This window comes from Halichoerus grypus, chromosome 7 (assembly GCF_964656455.1).
Source record: "Halichoerus grypus chromosome 7, mHalGry1.hap1.1, whole genome shotgun sequence".
NCBI lineage: Eukaryota > Metazoa > Chordata > Mammalia > Carnivora > Phocidae > Halichoerus > Halichoerus grypus.
The window spans coordinates 36,608,993-36,630,603 of record NC_135718.1 but is presented as its reverse complement, the minus strand read 5'-3'; the positions used below and the strand labels follow the sequence as shown (position 1 = coordinate 36,630,603).

The following is a 21,611-nucleotide window of genomic DNA, read 5'->3' as shown; positions in this document are numbered from 1 at the left end:
CTAACATTTGACCACCATACAGTATTTTCGAAATAGTATTAAAATTTGGAATAAGGGAAGATAGGACCAAACTTTACAGAGACTGTAGGACAATGCTACAGAGGATCACACCAAGCTCAGACATTCTACAATCATAGGTCACCCAACACTGTTTTACATAGGGTCCCAAAACTCCCAGAAGGAATTACGAAAAAGAACTAGGTGTCCTCATTAACTGCCTTTGATGCTGGGGTTAAAAGGTGCTCTGAAACCACTGGGGGCTGGAAGAGAGGAAACAACAAACTTCCATGTTTATTCTAAGGCTGGCCTTGTCCAATTGAACTATAATTGGAGGAGTCACCAAATTTTGGGAGGTGGTCTCACTAATTCCAGCAGATGGCAGTGCTGTATAACACGTCAATTTAAAACAAAGCAAAACAAAACAAAACTTCCTGAAGCTCTGGACTCTTTAAGAGAGAAAACTCACAAATGATTCTTTTTTTTGGTTTTTTTAAAGTTTTATTTATTTAATCTCTACACCCAACGTGGGGCTCAAACTCACAACCCAAGATCAAAAGTTTGCATGCTCTTCCAACTGAGCCAGCCAGGCACCCCTAAATGGTTCCCTTTTAGAGTTGGGAAGTAAATATTGAAGTATAACCCCCATTCCCTGAAAATTCCTGTTTTCAATTTAGAGACACCACATGCAACCCCAAATCTCTGCAATATCCAAAGTCCCAGACACCCTTACGGATCCCCTCATCAGAACATTTATTAGTGTTAACTAGCGTTTAGTGCTCCATCGGCCTTGGGTATCTGCGGGAACCTCAGGTAGCCACATAAAGTGGCTGCCCCACGTCCCTTTCCCCTACTCCCAGCTTCTTACCCTAAAAAGAGTACAGGATGATTCCAGCCCATTCAGCCCAGTACCTGAGTTCCTTGGAATGGCCTCAAATTTCTCCAGCACTTAAAGAATTCTTCCTCTCCTAACCTCCATAGTATGCAGTGCCCTTAGCTTCAGGTCAGCATTTAACAGCTTCATGGTATTGTTCTCATGGTGATGGTTTCAATTTACCAATTAGGCAATTAACTTGAATTCATGGAAGGTGTGCTCTCGGTATTTTTAATTCCCTATCATAAAAAGATGATATCAGATTCTGATGAGGTGCTTAATAGTCATTAATTGATTAAAGCCTCTCACCAACTCTTAAGAATGTTTGCCAGCATGCTAATTTTCAGTAAGTTTCAGTTTGAGGCCAGCCCTAGCCCTGGGCAAAAGACTCCAGGCAGGGATTTCTGCTCCTGACCAAATAGTGGTGTAGTTTTCCTGTAAAGGAAAAGCCACTTCTGCGGTACCTGTCCCTGAACTCCCATCTCTTCATGCGTGAGGCACAGGTGCTCCACCTTTTCCTAATGTCCCAGGGCTCCTTGTGGAAGCCCCCACCCCTAGGCCTTCTACTCAATTTGAACAAAACAGAGCTTTCTAATTAAGCCTGTTTGGGTTGAACACAAGTCATATCATTTTTACTTTCAGGCCTCAATCAAAAGTTTTCGTTATTTCCTATATTTCTACCAACTCTTCTCTTTGCTACCTTTATTTGCTTTTCCAAACCTGTCCCATGATACTCAGTGCTCTGGAGCTCCTACTATTCGTGGGACACTTCTCACCAGGTGTCTTATTTAGACCCACAAATTGTAAATATCTAACACATTGTATCCATTCTGGGTACAAGAGCAACTTCAAGCAAACCCAACCCTTCAATCAGCCCCAGTCCTGCTGTGTTACAATTCTCATTAGCAGTTTTTTAATTCATTCTTTTTTTCATTCCATTTACTCACCAATTATTTATTGAGTGCCTACTATATTTTAGGCACTGGACTGACTGGTGAATAGTCAGTATGATCCCTAGCCTCAGAAAGCTTGTGGTTTTGTGGAGGAGATGACATCTTAAAGTAAACACACAAATGAATATTAATTATAATTAAAATATGTATATTTTAATTATATATAATTTAGAGACACCAAATGCAACCCCAAATCTCAGCATATAGATCCCCTCATCAGAACATTTCCTTGACATGGCCTCAAATTTCTCTAGCACTTAAAGAATTCTTCCTCTCCTCTCCTAACCTCCATAGTATGCAGTTCCCTTAGCTTCAGGTCAGCGTTTGACAACTTCATGGTATTGTTCTCATGGTGATGGTTTCAATTTACCCATTAGGTGATAGTGGGGATATATAATTTAGATGGGGCAGTGGTTAAAGATGGGCTTTCTGGAAAGTGACATTTATTTATTTATTTATAAAGATTTTATTTATTTGATAGAAAGAGACACAGTGAGAGAAGGAACACAAGCAGGGGGAGTGGGAGAGGGAGAAGCAGGCTTCCCGCCGAGCAGGGAGCCCGATGCGGAGCTCGATCCCAGGACCCTGGGATCATGATCTGAGCTGAAGGCAGACGCTTAACAACTGAGCCACCCAGGCGCCCCTAGAAAGTGACATTTAAACTGTGCCCCAAAAGTTGAGAAATGAGCACACTGAAGGATCAACATACGCAAAATGACCTGGGGAACCTATAGAGAAGGGCACTGCAGTATAGCGAGCCGCAGGGGTGCAGCCCAACGTGAGGTTCGGAAGTTAGGCGGGGGCTACACCCTGCTGGGCCTTGTAGACCATATTCCAGTACTGCATGCTCATACCAGACCTATAACTTGTGATTCTAAAATAGGCTCTCCTCTCCCCTGTTGAACTTTGAAACTAGAGTCAGATGTCCAAATTCTTCCCTCTGCTTGAGCAGGGATTGGCAAATTTAGACCCAGAGGCTTTGAGTCTGCTGGAATCTCAGGTAACCACATATCCCTTTCCTTCATTCATATCTTCTTCCCCACCCTGAAGCACACCCAGACTCTGCTCAGGACCCAGTCGTAGAAACAAGCTCCCTGGGAATGAGAATATGTCTTCACCATTGCTAGGACTGGGGCCTCTAATTCTTCCATCATTGTGTCAGTGGGAAAAAACCTAACTTACCATCACAAAAGAAACAATTTTATGGGAAAACTGAAAGGATCATATTTTAAAATGTTAACTTTAATGCTTTTTAATGTCAATTCAAATCTTAAGTTGATCACACATTAACTCCTTAAAAATAAAATGCTTTTTATTTAATTTTAGATCAGCCCTACATCTAGACTCCTCAAAGAGGCCTCTGATGCTTAAATAATTAAGAATAATAATGAATGTAATAATCATCACTCTTTTCCAAAATTCAAAAGCACTTTTCAGTTATTTGACACCTCCTTAAGCTACAGGAAGATAGATCACATCAGGGCTGGGGAGAGAAGGAAGAAGAGTTTTAACCTGTAATTCAGACACCCAAAGTCCGCAGAAAGTAAGGGGACCCAATCAGCTTCGTAATGATGTGGTTCATTAACAGGTGATACCAATCACCCATACCCTCTGCTTGCATGAATAAATTATTCTTGCCAGGTTCAGTTATTCCTTGACAGCTGAAGGAAGACATGTCCTGTCAGCATGTTGATATATTTCAAACAGCTTCATCATGGGGGAGGGTAAAGGGCAGATAATTGTAGATGCTATGGGATGATTATGTCAAGTTCATTTTACTGTTCTATTTTGTACATGTTTGAAAATTTCCATAATAAAATGTTTTATTTTAAATGTCAGTCTTTTTACTGTGATTTGGTATTTCCAGATCCCTCTACCAAATATTTCTCTGTGTTATGGGACAAAACCCCAGTCATGTCTCACTGGAAGCAGCTCTGGGAACAGGTATAAAAATCTATTGTTTGGGGCACCTGGGGACTCAGTTGGTTAAGCGTCTGCCTTCAGCTCAGGTCATGATCCCGGAGTCCTGGGATCCAGCCCTGCATTGGCCTCCATGCTCAGCGGAGAGTCTGCTTCTCCTTCTCCCTTTGCCCCCCTCCCCACTCGTGCTTGCTCTCTCTCTCTTAAATAAATACATAAAATCCTTTAAAAAATCTTTAAACATCTACTGTTTGGTGGAGTTAGAAAAAAATAAAGACTCGAACTTTGAAGTATGAGAAGAGAAACACAGATATCTACCTTGAGTTCACACTACTTCAGTTCAATAAACAATTTCAGAATTAGACCCATTGAGACCAGGAAGGTGAGTACCAGATAGACATTACCATCCTCGTCATGACGGGGCAATGGTGCAGGCACTTAAAAAAGAATTCAACTCCTGACTGAGAAAACATGATTCTGGTAATGCAGAAGATAGAACCCTCTTTTGGGACAAAGTATGCTTCCCAACCTTCTCTCTGCTAACACATACATAAATGCTCCCAAAGAGAGGCCTGGATCAATAAACAGCAAATTAAATCACTTAGCCTGGAAGTAGTGGTCTTGATAGGACCAGACTCTTGGGAAAATTCTTGGAAATCTCCATTCTAGAATCTTTCCGTCTACACGAATTGGGAGAGTGAATCATAATCCAAAGGATTTTATCTTCCCAAAGGAGGGCCTGTTTCCAAATGGCTTTTTGAACCCACATAAGAAGAAAACCCAAGTAGGCACAAAGGGAAGGAGGCAGGTTCCAGCATCAGACAGCTTCCTAGCTTTACAGGATTTCACTGGAGCCAGAGGAAGGCAGTGGCCACCTGGTGCCCCAGTTTCCACATCTATCAAATGTGATAATATAGGTTATTATGGGAATTAAATAAGACAATGCATAGGAAGTGCTTAGCACAGTAGCTAATACATTGGAAGTATTCAATGAATGGGTTTGGCTTTTGTAAATTATTTGATTGTTTACCACATCTTTGTTTTTTTTTGTTTAAGATTTTATTTATTCATTTGACAGAGAGAGAGAGAGACAAGCAGGGGGAGAAGCACAGGGAGAGGGAGAAGCAGACTCTCTGTGGAGCAGGGAGCCCAATGCGGGGCTCGATCCCAGGACCTGGAGATCATGACCTGAGCCAAAGGCAGATGCTTAACCATCTGAGCCACCCAGGCACCCCTGTTTACCACATCTTTGTATGCTAGCTACATTTTAACAACTGACAACTGATAATTCAGACAAGCCCACTCACCATTCAATCCAAACCCCCTGTACAGGGAAAAATGTTTTTCCAAACACAAATATAAACTCACTTTATTATAATGCTTTTGAAATAAGAAAATATTAGCATAAATATCTGATCTATTAGTAAAATCACAATCTGAAAAAAAGGCCCAATGTATAATGTATCTATAGAAATTAGTTTCTTTGCTTTTCTAGTCAGTCAATTTCAAAGTAGAACTTGCAGTGATATAAAGTAATATTTAAGATGTAGAATCATCACACCACAATTTTGTTCTTGATTCCACAAAATGCATCATTCTTACAAATTCCTCCCTTTTGAAATAAACAGTATAGGCACTTGGTACCTTAACAGTAAAATTTTGTGAAGTTGACAATGGTAGACTCTAAGATCTACATTTTCCTTGCTGGTTTTCTAAAAATGCTGCTCCAAAAGGGAAAGTAAAATATAAATTTATGCATGTCTAAAGTAAAAATTCCAAAATATTTTATATAAATTTTTAAAAGCTCTGGTTTCTATACCCATTTTTTCATGAATACTTATAATACTTTAGAGAAATTATATTGCAGAGCTGGGTAAACAAAATTTTACTGTGATCACTAGGAAAAAATATGTATAAGAATATTTATAACTATATTTCAAGAAGTCTTTAGGCTTGAAGATTCAAAAAATGGCATTCAGTGTAAAGTGCTGTTCCAAACACAATAAGTTCATTTTTAACTTTGACTTTTTACAGATATTTTCCCAAATATTGTTTTAAAATTGCAAGTGACAAAGTAAATGGGTTTAAACTAAAGTCTTTAAGTAAAAAGATAACAGGCAACATTCAAATTTATCTTTGGAAAACAACTATGAAATACTACAGCTTTCTTCCATTAAATCAAGTCAGTATTTCATTCTGAAAGCAATGTATTAATATGTAACTTTATGAAATAATCCAGTTATAGGCAAAGACTCTTGCTACACATGCTTAGTCAACCCAGGATCTTCTTCAGTGCTGGTGTTTGTGAGGCCTCTCGAGGGACAGTGGGTTAAATGGCTTTCAGGGTCAAAATATTTCTTTAAGGTTCAGATTTAAAATTTTTCAATAGTTAAAATCCCCTTTCAATTGTGTAATTGCTCCTAATTTACAGGTATGACATGATTTGGGGATGCAGCACTACCATTCTGTGGATTTAAAGTGGTTGGAGACAAGCTGGGGGATCTGGCCTTTCTCTTCTCTCCCGTGTTCTCCCTCTGGAAAGTCAGAAATTATTCCAAACTATAGGAAAACAGAGTACTTGAGAATGAGTAAACTATTCTAATCCAATGGGTGTAGGTATGTGAAAGAGTTCTATGAACTGTAAAGTATCACACCATTAGCCTTCTTAACCTTCTCTTCTCTCTCCCCTGACCAAAGCTCTAATTAATGAGAGTGCTCTGATGCTGAGCTGAACCCCTGAAGCCTTCTCACTCAGCTGAAGAGGCCCATCAAGTTTCTAATGATTATCCATAAAGAGGTCAAGATCAGTGGACATTGGAACAAGAATGAACACAGGGAGAAAGGAATCTCACCTTTAGAATATTTTTCAGGCTAACCTCCCAAGTTCTGTTTTGGGTAATGATGAACCAAAATGTCTGATCTGAAAAGAAAACTCCCATCAGAGACCTGCTGATTCAAGAATTCAATTCCTGCCCAGTTGGAATACTGCCAACATTTTTCAGTTCCTAGCAGGAATGTGTGTACAATTCAAATAAAAGCTTTGTTTCTAATGAAAAAAAAAAAAAGAGAGAGAGAGAGAAGGAAGTATTGGTGTTAACATTTCAGGTAAGATTTAGAAATCATACTTGTGACTTGGTGTATTCTGTTAAATTCAGTATTATATGTGATAGTAACAGAGGTGAGTGCCTGATCAGAGGTGAGGGGCTCAGCCTTAGGAAGAAAGCTTTCCGTGGAGGTGGAAGGTGAAGATGCCAAACCTGTCTCATAGTGGAGTTTCTCATTAGGGTTTTACATGGAGTTGTGGAAGAATGCTTTAGATTTCTCAAAAGGCAGTGATTAATACAGACCCCTTTCTCCAAAAAAGCATAAAGTAAGCAAATCTACATGTCACTGTTTCTGTTTACGTTCTAACTGAGGGAGTGAGATGGAGGGGCAGAGAGTTTGCAACAAAGCTTCCCAATGTCATCTGCTTTGGTCATGCTTTGTAATTACCCCTAATTACAACTAATTATAGCAGCAGTGTCCTAACATTCTCCATAGAGTGATGCTCATTGCCTGAAAGATAGTTCAATTGTGAGTACAAATCCCAAATGAGGAAACTCTGAGCCGGTCCAGCTTGCTTTGTTGCTATTTTCCCCTATAAACATGTTAATAAAACAATAAGAGTAATTTCCTTGGAAAGCAATGCTTCTGCCAAAATTAAACGCTTCCGAGACACGTACAACCCAGTGGTCCCCCCTCTCTCAGCCCTGAAGGTTCCCAGGCTCAAGCCATTGGTCGTGTGGGGCTGTAACGAGGTGCTGTTAGAACCACAGATTGCTCATCTCTGTGATCTAACTCTCTTGCTAGGGAGTAAGCCACCGATCCGTTGGTCCACAGCTGCAGCTTAGGGTCAGATTCTTTGGCAAGGAACCGCAGCTGGGTTTTTCTCATCTTCTTTACAAGTCTAGCGAAGCCAAGCAACACAGAACTCAGTATCATTGAAAATCCACAGAGAAGAAATGCCGCAGTGTAGCTCCCAGTCATGTCGACAAGCCGTCCTGTAACAAGCAACAGCAAAATTACATTTTTGAGTGGAAAATCCAATTACGTACCTACTCCCAAATCTAATAATTTCTAAGGCTGATAAACAATAGATTGCTAGAGCCACCGTTGTAATTTTGACACAAAAAGCAGATCTAAAAATACTGTGCAGCAACTGAAAAACGCATTCTGTTTCCTAGGAAAACTCCTAAAATGGATTGTTGTTCTGTAAAGTACTTGGAAGAGTGTCCCATTCTTAGTAATCACACAACAAATATTATTATCAATACCGGCAAATGTGGTAGAAAAGATAAAATAGTGTCTTTCAAAGTACTGATGTTGGGGTCATTTATGTCTGCTGTCAAGAGAGTATAATTGTCCTGAATGTTAGTATTCCCAGTACCCATGTACTGTCTATCTGGAGTAACATAACATGCTTCTGGATAAAGCAGAATTCAAATTTTCAGTTGGAACCAGTCGTTGCACCACTGCAGTTTGAAAATCAGAACTTTGGGCCATTGTAGAAGTTGCCAATGTTAACTTCACTAGGTATCATTTTGCAATCATGGCCTTTTCCCCCTTTATTTCTTCTTGCGACAAATTAATCTCAATAACTATTCCAGCTCTAAATTTTGAGGAGAACCAGGGCATATGATATGCAAAACATAGGCCACAATGATCAGAAAATCAATGGGGTCAAATTAGACCTTGGCAGGCAATTACTTTGGGATTAAAAAGTTTTTTAAAAACTCCTCTAAATTGGGGTGCCTGGGTGGCTCAGTTGGTTGAGCATCCGACTCTTGGTTTCGGCTTAGGTCACAATCTCAGGGTCATGAGATCAAGCCCCACATCAGGCTCTGCACTCAGTGAGGAGTGTGCTTGAAGATTCTGTCCCCTTATCCCTCCCCCTGCTTTCTCTCTCTCTCTCAAATAAATAAAATAAATCCTTTAAAAAAATTCCTCTAAACTTAAATCCACTGGAAAAGTATATGATTTTTCCTTTCACCCACTTCAATTCATTAGTCAAAAATGGTATGGAGAAATTGTTATAAGCCCCACAAAGTTTCCTGCAATCCAAACTACTCTGAAATATTTTAGCTATTGTGTGACTTACTTATGCATTTCTGTAGCACCAAACAGAAGAGACTGAATAGAGAGTTGTCATTTTAAAGGTAATTAAATAAGAGAAGTATTATGGTAAGAACCTCACACCCTAATCCTCCAATGCCTGGCAACAGGTATAATCTCTGATTTGCCAAAGTAAGGCCATGGATTGAAAAAAGATCCAGGAATCCCAATTTCATTGATGCACTATGACTTTTTTTTTTTTTTTTTAAAGATTTTATTTATTTATTTGACAGAGAGAGAGATAGCGAGAGCAGGAACACAAGCAGGGGGAGTGGGAGAGGGAGAAGCAGGCCTCCCGCCAAGCAGGGAGCCCGATGTGGGACTCGATCCCAGGACCCTGGATCATGACCTGAGCCGAAGGCAGACGCTTAACGACTGAGCCACCCAGGCGCCCGATGCACTATGACTTTTTAACAGAATTAGAGAATTATACTGCTCCTAAAGGTTGGTAAACACAAAAATTGGCTATTGAGGAAGGATGTGGGGACGTTTTGGGGGCAGTTTTCCAAAATGAAGCACTAAACATGTAGTCCTATATTACCGAATTTAAACTGACCAGGATTTTTTATCCACAACCATGAAGCAACCACAGTTTCCCCTAGTTTGCTGCTTTAGCAATCACTAGGGTTTGGAAATAATTCTAAACTGTTTATTTAAAACATCAGCTAAAGAAGAAATCCTGCCTTCTTCAAAAATTCCCTTCCTTTCTTCTAAGCAAATGTTTGGCCCATTTCTTTTTTGCCTATCTTCAGGGACCTTCACTCTCTTGGTTTAGTTTAGGCAGGGCACCTGGGTGGCTCAGTCGGTTAAGGGGCTGCCTTTGGCTCAGGTCATGATCCAGGAGTCCTGGGATCAAGCCCCGCATCGGGTTCCCTGCTCAGTGGGGAGTCTGCTTCTCCCTCTGCCCTTCACCCTGCTCTTGGGCTCGCGCACTCTCTCTCAAATAAAGAAAATCTTAAACAAAAAAAAGAACCAATTATTCTCAATCTTTAGTGTGCATGAGCACCACAAGAAGGCTGGTTCAGAATGTACATTCCTGGAAAGATTCAGATCACAAGGAAAGATCAAGGAATCTGCATTTTGTAACAAGGGCCCCAGGGGGTTTTGACGCAGGGGGTCCCAGGACCTCCATTTTGAGAGACACTGGTCTAGACCACATACTCTAAGGAGGAGGGAGGGACTCTGACCTGTCTGCTGCTATAGAAGCACCAAAAGCAATGTTGATGCACACAAACAATAAAGGGTTGTCAAATTACTTGTTTAATCACGCTTTCAATTTCTATAGCATTTGACAGTTTACAAAACATTCTAGATGCTTTATCTGATGATCTCCAAATCTTTAAATCCAAATCTGGCCTCCCTCTAAAGCTCAGATTTCATCCTTAAACAGCTCTGTTGGACATTTTATTGGGTATTTCAGATATCTGAACATTTCTAAACTTTTAATTCATTATTTTTTCTGGCAAAGGCACTTTTTCCAACTTCCATATTTCTTCCAACCATGCCATTATTTTCTAGGTTATCTTTGCGTTTTCCCCTCCTTCACCCCCACATGCTAAATTCAGTTGATATTTTTTTCCAAAACCTCCTCTTTGCCCCCAGAGTTCATTTCCATTTTGCTGCAGCGGCCCTAGTTCAGGACTTTATCAGTTTGCTCCTGAACTATTAGAATGGAATCCTAACTGCTTCTCCCCTAAAGTACCAGATCAATTGCTAGGTCCCATTTTCTAAGATATACTCTTTGCCATATTACCCCTTTGCACACAAATTATAATACTATCCATGTCTCTGAAGAATATAGGGCCCGTTTGGCTCCTTTGGCTGGCACTCAAGACACTGACTATGACACATTCACTTACCATTGCAGCCTCCCTGCCCACTATCCCCAAGTGGAATCCTGTACTCCCTCTAGACTTCCCTCTGCGTGTGCCTGACTTATTTATAAGTTTTGAACAGCTGCTCCATTCCATTGCTCCCATCATTAGCGTGGAATGGAATCAGGACCCTAATTTTGGATTTTTTCTTTCCAAGCAGGCTAAGGTCCCCATTGGCTGGAAGAAAATGATAAGACAAGGATATAAGTAAGACCATGATTTTTTGATGGCTCTTGAATCCCTTTCTCTTTCACTCTTCCCAACTTAACTTCCAATCCTCATTGTCTATGTGTGAGTTCACTGTTTTCACATCAGTATGAAAAACAGAAGCGGTGATTGGGGGATCTCTCTGGAAACCTACCTGCGATGGGTGGGCTCACCAGGTACGGCACTGCATGAAGGAAGTATACCACACCGAGCGCTGAGGACAAAGAAGTGGTCCCCACTATTTCTGCAGTCACTACGGGGATCAGAGTCACATAGGCACCATCGAAGTAGCCAAAGGTACAAGAGAAAGGCACGAGCAGGGGAAGACTTTGAAGCATTGGGAGGCAGAGATAGCAGAGCCCATCTAGTCCCACGGCAAAGAGGTAGCAGACATACCGGTAATTCTTCAGGCACCTGTGGATTTGAAGAACAAGAATGAGTGCAGTATGCGAGGGTTCTATCAAAGAGCTTTAGAACCATGGCCACAATAAGCAATAAGCGTTGCCATTACTTATAGAGGCTTCCCATGGTGCATTATCTATGTTGTCTGCCTATCTTTCTTCTGGTATATGAAAACACAAGAAGTCATCTTCCCAGGAAACATGGTGTGGCAGAAAATAATATACGCTCTGAAGTTAGAAAGATGGAAGTTTGAATCTAGCTCTATCACCTACTAACTGCTTACCTCTAATCTCAATTTCTTTAGCTATAAAATGGGAGTGTTGCCTATCTTGTAGGGTTACCCTAAGGATAGTTATAAAATAACACCTACAGTATCAGGAGACTAACATTTTCTAGCAGTCTGTTAGATGCTTTCAGATAGGTCATCCACTGGTATCTGGTACATCATATATGCTCAAAACCCCCAGGTATAAAAGGGAGAAGCTAGAATATGAAGACATTAAAATGATTTGCCAGAGATTATGAAGGTCTTGTACAAGGATTAAGTCTTATTTTGAGCCCTCCCCAGTGGTACTTCCATTCCACTTTCCCTCTATAGCTCCAAACTCATCATTGATAGCAAATGGCATTGATACCATCATTATTTCAAAGACTCAGCATAATATCAGCACCAGCAGTTTATGCCTTACCAACAGTTTTCAACCTACCGTCTCCTTTGAGTCCCACAAAATGCTAAGAGGTTAATAGAAAAATATGGCACTGGCCTGTTTTGCAGATGAAGGCCCTAAAGGATCTGAGGGTTAGTGATTTTCCCTAGGTCACAGGGATAATAAGGGGCAGAGTCAGCACAAGTACTTAGGTCTTGTATATCTCCGACTAGAGATGCCGCTATCAAACCTACACTGGGCTACTTCTTGTTGAGTTGATTGTCAAGAAAGATATCCCGGCTCTCCGCTCTTTTCCTTAACCATTGCATTTTTGGAATTAATTTTAAATATTCATAGCACTGGAGAATGGCAGTGGAACGCTGATTAATTACCAAAGACATAATATGTAAGAAGCCACAGGATGATTGCTCTCCCAGGTCATAGCTCAAGTGTGAACAGTCCATTTAGGAGAAGATGAGTACCTTGCTCTCTTCAATCCTAACAATAAGCATTAGCTGAAGAAACTACTTGGTAGATTTCTGATAACTAATTTCTAAGCCTAAAATTATAATGAATGTATTTGCTATTTGTTTTGTCAAACACAAATATGTGCCTACAGATAATGTACTATTACTGCCCCTGATCTTCCTGCCTGGACTGAATTCTGCTCCTCTCTCCATCGCCAGCCAGTCTCTGCCGTCATTAAAAAATAACTAAAACCACAACACCCAGCCTGAGCACTGACTTGACTTGGGGTGGAATTAAACCTGTCACCAGAACTTGTAGTTACCACAGGTTTCTGCAACTTAGACCTACCCACCATCCTAAACCATCTAGAACAGAGGTCGGCAAACTCTGGCCAAATCCAGCCCACCACCTGTTTTTGCCCTACCTGTGAACTAAGAATGGTTTTCTATTTTTGAGTGGTTGGAAAAAAAATCAAAAGAACCAGATTATTTTGATATGTAAAAGTTATATGAGAAATTAAAATGTCAGTATCCATAAGTGAAGTCCGACTGGCACACAACCACTCACATTGGTCTGCATGTTGCCTACAGTTGGTTTGTGCCACGATGGCGGAGCTGAGTGACTGTGATCACGTGACCCACGGAGCCAAAAATGTTAACTATCTATCCCTTTTACAGAAAAAGTTTGCCAACCTCTGACTAGAAGAACCAGCAAGGGAGTTGATTTCAGGTACTGCAAACTTGTTAACATCACTCCAAAGTAGGTTTTCTACAGGGTAAGGGGATGAAGGGAACTCAAAGCTCAGAGCCCCCTGGTAGGGACCCAGCTGTGGTCCCAGCGGATTTTACCTTCTGTCAGTTAGCCATCCAAACGTGATATTGCCAATAATGTCAATCACCCCAAGTATGGACATAAGGAAAGCGGCTTGCTGGTGACTCACTCCGACACTCAGAGCGTAAGGTACCAAGTACACAAAGAGGGGACTGCAGCCATAAGCCATAAAGAGAATGGAGATGGCTAACACGACGAAGTCCGACATCAGTAAAAAGCTGTATTCCTGCTGCAAAGAGCAACCGAGGCAGGTATGCACGCATTTTTTAGTCAAAGTGGAACAGGGAGACACTCGCTTAAAGTCTTGTTTCTGAGTTCTACCGATGTGGTTCTGCTCTGGGGTTGTCTGGTCCTCTTTCAGAGTAATAGGCCGCATCAAGGCACCGCAAACACAGAGATTCAGAACGAAGCCCCCGAGGATGAGTAAGGCTCCCCGCCAGGAAAACTGTTCAATAAGGAGCTGAACCACAGGAGCCAGAATGAAGGTGCCAATGCCGCTTCCGGACATGGCGATCCCATAAGCCAGGGCTTTCCGTCTGCTGAAATACTTGCCGACCATTGCAATCGCTGGGGAGTAACACAGTGCAAACCCAAGGCCTGGAGGATAGAGAGAAGTCTATGAGTGCTGGTACTCCGTGAACAGCCGGTGAAAGAAAACATCTCAGTTATTCGGATGAAGGAGAATCTGGCCGTCTGTCAAACCCTTTTAAAACTATTTTCTACCCCAAGCTGAAGATGAGTCTCCCCCAACCAGTCATCCACAGTTGGGAAAATATAGCATATATATGACTTTCTTCTTGGGAAGAAACCCTTAAAAAATATGACTTCTTAAAATGAAATGAAGAACTTAAAAATTATTACACAAACTGAATTTGAATTAGCTAGAAAATCAGGATAACGCTGACCTAAGAAACTTACTCTCCCCACCAACACCTCTTTTTATCTTAAATTGTCCAGAGAATTACCTCAACTCTTCACTGCCTATGAAAACACAACTCTGATCATCTGGACCACTCTGGAATTTGGGTTTAAATAGCATATATGGCCCCATGAAAGTTCCAGGGTAATTTCACATAATTGGGAAACTCCGTGCCAACTTTATACATGAACATAGCATATACACAAAGTAACCTGAAAATATGCCTTAAAGTCAGCAGAGAGCCTCTTAAAGATTTTCAGCTTCTATTCCTTTTAAGTCAAGAAAATCTAAAGGGTGTAAAACCTGGGATTCATGGCATCTAAAGGGAAAAACAGAACCACCGTCAGCTCCTGTTTCCATCCATACTGCAGGGTGACCAATGATCCTGATTTGCCTGGACAGATAAGTTTCCCAGATGAGAGATTTTCAGTGCTAAGACCAGGGCGCTTCTTGGTAAACTGCAATGACTGGACACACCCTAGCATTTGGACCCTTTGGGTTACATGGGACAGATACCTTTTCTTAGCTAGCGGAGCCAGATTTATAAAACCACTACGAGATTATGTTCTTTATTGGCCAGATCATGCTACCCCTATGGCACGGTGCCCAGACCGCAGGTTAGCACTACTCCACATCCCTCTGAGTGATGGGGCAAATTGCCACTCCGTTGCCACCAACCGATCCCACCTTGATGCTAAGAAGTCCCCTTAGGATGTGATTTATGGAATGCACATAGATTACTTCTCTTCCCACAGGGTTCATTATAATTCTCTAAAGTATACTTCCATAACATTGAGAGAATGTACAACACAAGAATATTCACAATAAGGGGCTGTCTTTTTTAAATTATAAACCCCCATTTATTGGACAGTGATCGTCACTATAAAGCAGGGGCAACTCAGGTTGACCACAGATAGTATTTTTATGTCTTGGCAAAGATGTTGGGAGAATGATCACTGCTGAAAATATATGTTGCCCTGACTAATACCTCATTGCTTCTGAGTACAGAATCTCAGCCATGCACAGCTGCCGAAGGGAAAGCCAGCAGTTACTTCTATCCTGCGGCCGAATTCAAGCAGTGATACATTTTTATTACAGCAGTACAATCAATTGTATTTCCAGCTCTTTTAACTGCTAGGTAGGTAGGCATGAGCTGGGTCAGCTAAATGATTCATCTAATGAGGTGAATATTTTATGGATTATGATTCTGTTGATGTACTTGACAAAACCTGAATGGGGTGGGGTGAGACAAGGGGTACAAAGTGTACTTACCTGTAAGAACTCCCAGAGTGAGGTAGAGATGCTTCAGACTGGTGGCAAATGAGCCCAGGATGAGACCAGTAGATGCAAGCAAGCCACCCAGCATGATTCCCACTTGACAGGATAAGTGGTTACTGACAACACTCCCAAGAGGGGCTTCAAAAGCAATAATAAATAGGTTCAACAGAAACACCTTGAGGGCACTGTGAAAAAAACTATGCTGCTGCATTGGCAGAGCTGAGAAGGATGGGCCTTTACAGCAACAAGCCTGTCCTGCTCACTCTACACATTTGGAAACTGAGGAGAGAGGAAACGACTTGTCCACGGTCACACAGAGAACAGGTAGCAAAGCTGGAATTAGGATCGAGTCTGCTGACTTGCGTTTCGCTGCCCCTCCCACTTCTCCATTCTATTACAGTCATAATCCCAGGGCTCTAGGGTGCTTTTTAAACAGTGAGTCAGCTCCTTATTTAAATTACTTATCACTTGCACCGGGATGTGCCTTGTATGTTTTATATGGTATTGATCATGCACCATTAGCAATAATTATGACAGTTAGCTGGTGGGGAAGGAAAGTGGGCAACCCTGTGTGGCCAGCAGCTTTATGCAGGAAAGGCCAGGGAAAGAGACCACAGACAAATTTCACAATCTGGTACTGGTTTCAGGCTTTAGGAAACCCTGTGGATGAGAAATCAAAACAAATGCTTCACATCCATGGTGATATTTTGGTTGGCCTCACTCTGCTTGTGGTTTAACAATGTGTCAGAACTGTGCCGACTGCCAGGCTTATAGAATATTAATTAAAGCTGGGACATATTGAGGAGAAATTGAAGTTTAGGGGAATACGACATGTCCAAGATCACCAAGAAGTACCGCTTGGGGCACCTGACACCAAGTGCAGCGTTATTTCACCCTCTTACTCTGTCTCCCTGGGCCTCCCAGACTGATGGCAGGGGAGGTGGGTGGGGAAAGTATGTGAATTCTTTCAATGGAACATGCTGATACCAGTACTCCTAGTAACAAGATCAGAAGAGCAAGTTCTCTGGGTATCTGTGGAGTATAATTTTGTATTGATCAGGTTGAAACTGGGGCCTGACTCAAATGTACGTGATGGAACCAGTCATCAGCCTGATGTCTCCTGTCTAGTTAACACAGTGGCTGGCTGTATATATAACCTCTGGAAAACAGGAAGGAGCGAACCTCCTGAGAATATATATAATTCTATCGGAAAGTGACAAAATTTAGACCAAACTCAATGAAAAATGTTTACTTCTCTGTTTATCAGAGGGCAAAGTGCCCCCAGTGAGTGTCCTATATATGACTCTGCTGGCTTTTGTCTATCTCCTGAACTCAACTAATGTCGCCAGGTGAGCAAGTGGGTACAGGATAATTGGATACAACAGGCCTGACCCCTCGCATGGCCTCAAGTCCTTGAATTTAAAAATGCTACATCTAACATGACCCTGCTTTATCACACAGTCACTGTGATCATGTTGGTCACCGAAGGCCATTTATTCCTCTTCTGGGGATTATAAATATTCTCCAAAAGATAACAGTGAGGGAAATAAGTCACCTGTGTCCTCTGAGAAAGATAAACATGGCTCACCCACTTGGCATGTTCATACAAAGGCTGTGACTAATAATGTGACCCTGAAAACAAAGTGACTGTCTAACTGATTAAAAAAAAAAAAAAGACTAGAAAACACAAAGATATTATTTTTTGATCCCTTAAGACCTTCCAGTGTTATCAGTAGCCAGAGTCAACTTAGCCTTCTCATGAAACCTGCTTTTAGTCCTAGACTTGCTCTCAAATTCCTCCCAACAAAGGAAATACATTTCAGTGCAATTCAACTGATTCCTGAGTATGTACATTTTTTCTAAAAATAAATATGAACCAGTACTTAGAATGGAATCAGTTGATTTATTTATGAGTTATTGAATAATATAGTATTTCCCTTCTGTCACCAAGACATGGCCTGAAGAGATAACAGTGTTTTTTTAATACTAAGGATTCATCTAAATGAAATGATTAAATGGGCCTAGACTGCATATAGATCATTTCAACTGGATCCCAATCTCAGAAACTCTCTAAGACATTAATATAATAACTTTGGTTTAAAATGTTCAAAAAGAAAAATCTCAAAGTTAGTTATCCTCTATTATATAGGGGGATTGAGAGATTCCATGAGTTTTGAGACTACTCTATACACCCTATTTGTACCCTTGGGGTTTCTTGAATGAAATTATAACCATGGTGAGTGCGCTTCTCTCATGACTGCACCATCCTACCTTCCCTCATACTTTTCTAAGAATGAAGGTTTATGCATGAAAAATGAAATCCATGAGCCAAATTTTGAACCTCTGGGAAGGGAACAGAATGAAAACAAGCCTTGAGATGTGATGCACATATTGTTGGCACTCATTTAAGGAGACTACATAGAAATGGCTCACAGTGCTATCCAATGACTGTTTACAGGACTGGAGAATGAGGGGACCATAGCATTTAGAAGAGGGAAGCCAAGCATATACTGTATGGTTAACTGCTTCCCAAATCAGGAGGAGTCCTGTGATGCCCAACACCCTATCTCATTATGGGAGAACCAAATAATATGTATCTTTTTGGGAGTATTAACTACCTGTTCCATCTGCCATCAGCCGAGACCATTAATTCCAAGAGCATGTCTGGTTGGGTTTGGCTAAAAGTAGGATCGGTCTTTTCTTTTTATATAGTCTTAGCCAATTTTTATACTTGATCTTAGCCAAAAGGCTGAGAAGCAATAGTCTTAGCCAATTTTTAGCAAAGCCTTCCTACTCAGAAAAAAACTGGTAAGCAAAAGCAGTGGAAGGTCATTGTCATGTACAGTTCAAGAGTAACCAGTCTATCCCTGGTAAGTGATACTCACCACAGAGCATGGTCACACAATCTACAATGGAATGGATCCAAGCCGTTTGTGCATAATCCTGAGTGAAGTATGTCTGGAACTCCACAAAAAAAATTGAAATACATCTGAAAAATACAATGCAAGCATTTTATACAAAAAAAAAAAAAAAAAAGAATGAACATGGATCTAAACCACAGCTTCAAATTCCGGTTCAGCTGTTTGAATCTCCATAGGCTTTAACTGGTTTTCAGTGGTACATTGCCAGACCATAGTAAGTGGGAAGTCAGAAGCTGTTGGGCCATCTAAAGGATAAAACCAATGTTCATGCACCGGAAGGGCTTCTGAAGCCAAGTGGATATAAGGATCACTGCTGTAGGAAAGGTTTTATGGAAATGATGGCAGGTCAAAAACATGGGTTCTCATTTATCTTAATATTTTACTAACAACTGTAACTTCTAAGAGGTTGTTATATAAGTTAAAATTTGACAATTAAGAGTTATACATCACCCAGCAATTTCAGTTCTAGGTTTCAACAAAAGGTAATAATCAAATGATGATAATAATAGCAGTAATAGACACACATAAAAGGATGTATGCTGGAGAACTATTTGTAATAACCAAATATCCTAACGAACCTATTTGCCCATCAATAAGGGACTGGCTAAATAAATTTTGACTTATCAATAAAATGAAATATTTTAAGTGTTACAAAGGATGATTTGAGGGCGCCTGGGTGGCTCAGTCGTTAGGCGTCTGCCTTCGGCTCGGGTCATGATCCCAGGGTCCTGGGATCGAGTCCCGCGTCGGGCTCCCTGCTCAGCGGGAGGCCCGCTTCTCCCTCTACCACTCCCCCTGCTTGTGTTCCTGCTCTCGCTGTCTCTCTCTGTCAAATAAATAAATAAAATCTTTAAAAAAAAAAAAAAGGATGATTTGATATGTATTTATTGATTTGAGAATAAATTCATAATACAATGTTAAGTAAAAAAGTAAGTTACAAAGGAGTTTATATAATAAGGCTTATTTTGATTTAAAAAACATAGTTCATATAAATAGAAAAAGGCCAAAGCATATAAACCAAAAGTACTCTGTCATTATATGTGAATGGTGAGATTATAAATGATCACTCTAGAGAGAGAGACAGACATACAGAGACAGAGAAACTTCATGTGGAAAAATTGTTAATTACTTAGGGAAAAAAGACACAAGCGATTCAGGAGCGAGAGTCTGTACCACTGTACAACTTGAAATGAACGTCATACAGATGAGCAAGTTTCCTAACTCAGGGCAGGAGGTTTCAGTACTCGGTGACAGCAAGGGTGAATCAGGCCTTGATGGGGATGAGATAGGAGGTCATCAGTCTCTTTGGGGAGGACCACAGTCTAACTCATCATGCTTCAGCAGCCCACGGTAACCTGTTATTTCACTCTTCCTCCCCTCTCCAGTTGCTGCTGGATGTGAAGGCGGGTGATGGAGAAAAAGAAGAAGGAAGAGAATCAGGTATAACCAGGACAACTGTGTTAGGCAGGTCCGGCTTTACCAGCTTGCATCCTCTGCATTTGCACAGAATCTGGTACTCAGAAGTATAGAATTTCAGCTGTCGTGGTCTTAAAATTCCTAACAATTTTATCTTTGAATTTGTGTTTTGTAAGCAAAGTCCAAAGGAACAATGGGGCATGCACAGGACCAGAAGAGATACACACACAAGGTGTGTTTGCGATTCTTTGCCTTTCCATTGACACATGCAGTATTAGAGACACAAACTCTGGTAGACTCCCAATGTGTGGGAGTTTGGTGAGACTCAGAGTGAGCACAGGGAAAGGTACATCTGTAACTGAGTCAGGGTGGGGGTAGAGAGGCCACGCTTTTTTCAAACCAAAACTTGCTTCAAATACAGAAAGAAGGTAATGGTGCTCTAAGAAACACAAAGGAGGATTCCTATATCCTTTCCTACTCAGGTTATGTCTCAGTATTTTACTAGCCAACCACTTATATTGAAAATGATGGCACGGAGGGAAAGGGAAAGGGAAGGCTACCCACAGTTCCTTTCCTTTTCCGTCTTTCCTTACTCACCAGGAAGTGGAAGATACAGAACGTTGAAAGAAAGTGCATGCACCCACGTTGTTGTGAATGGCAAGATTTCATTGTTTCTGATGGCTGAGTAATAGTCCATTGGGTATATATGTGGAATTAGAATGTATTATGCTAAGTGAAATAAGTCAGTCAGAGAAAGGCAAATACCATATGATTTCACTCATATGTGGAATTTAAGAAACAAAACAGATGAACATATGGGAGGGGGATAAAAAAGAAAAAAGAGAGAGGGAAACAAAACCGTAAGAGACTCTTAATGGCCCAGAACAAACTGAGGGTTGATGGAGGGAGGGAGGTGGGGGATGGGAGATGGGGGATGGGCATTAAGGAGGGCACTTGTAATGAGCGCCGGGTGTTGTACTTAAGTGATGAATCACTGAGTTCTACTCCTGAAACCAACATTGCACTGCATGTTAACTAACTAGAATTTAAATAAAAATCGTGGGGGGGAAGAAAGTACATGTATCAAGAAGTGAAGTAAAATCAGTAGAGTTTTTTGTGCAGGATTCCCCCTATTCTGGTGAAAATGAACTACCTATGCAGGCACGAGCTCCAGTGATTCCACACAGGAGTTAAATACTCACATTTGCATTCAAAACTAGTATGGCAGGATATAAAGCTGAATGGTAAATTCATGCTAGCAAATTAATATTTCCATTTTTCTTTCCGAAGAACAATTTTGAACAGCAAATTAAGAACTCCACGAAAAATTGAGGGAGACCAATGAAGAAAGGAAAAACTTTCTACTTCAGCACTTTTTTAAAAAGATTTTATTTATTTATTTGATAGAGACACACAGCGAGAGCAGGAACACAAGCAGGGGGAGTGGGAGAGGCAGAAGCAGGTTTCCTGTTGAGCTGGGAGCCCGATGCGGGGCTTGATGCGGGGCTCGATGCGGGGCTCGATGCGGCGCTCGATCCCAGGACCCTGGGATCATGACCTGAGCTGAAGGCAGACGCTTAACAACTGAGCCACCCAGGCGCCCCTCTACTTCAGCACTTCTAACAGCACTATTTTCTTACCTTTTGAACAAAGGGACCTGCATTTTCATTTTGCACTGGGCCCTGCAGTTATGTTGCGGGTCCTGGGGATGGGAAAGGGAAAAGGGGCAGTAGGGGGTGCTAAGTACTAAGTC

The 21,611-nt window shown here is 41.1% G+C and overlaps 1 protein-coding gene across 2 annotated transcripts in view; it reads right to left on the bottom strand.

Annotated features, from left to right (window-relative positions):
• Nucleotides 1-5,241: 5,241 nt before the first annotated feature.
• SLC16A12 (solute carrier family 16 member 12) overlaps nt 5,242-21,611 on the bottom strand; it is a 76,469-nt gene continuing 60,099 nt past the window's right edge. For both annotated transcript variants that reach the window (XM_078077412.1, XM_036084688.2), the window contains exons 3-7: nt 18,407-18,510; nt 15,516-15,659; nt 13,342-13,921; nt 11,131-11,390; nt 5,242-7,784 (exon numbers count right to left, since the gene is read on the bottom strand). In XM_078077412.1, coding sequence (XP_077933538.1) covers nt 7,510-7,784; nt 11,131-11,390; nt 13,342-13,921; nt 15,516-15,659; nt 18,407-18,510 — 1,363 coding nt within the window. In that variant the 3' untranslated portion in view covers nt 5,242-7,509. The remainder of the gene's footprint in view (nt 7,785-11,130; nt 11,391-13,341; nt 13,922-15,515; nt 15,660-18,406; nt 18,511-21,611) is intronic.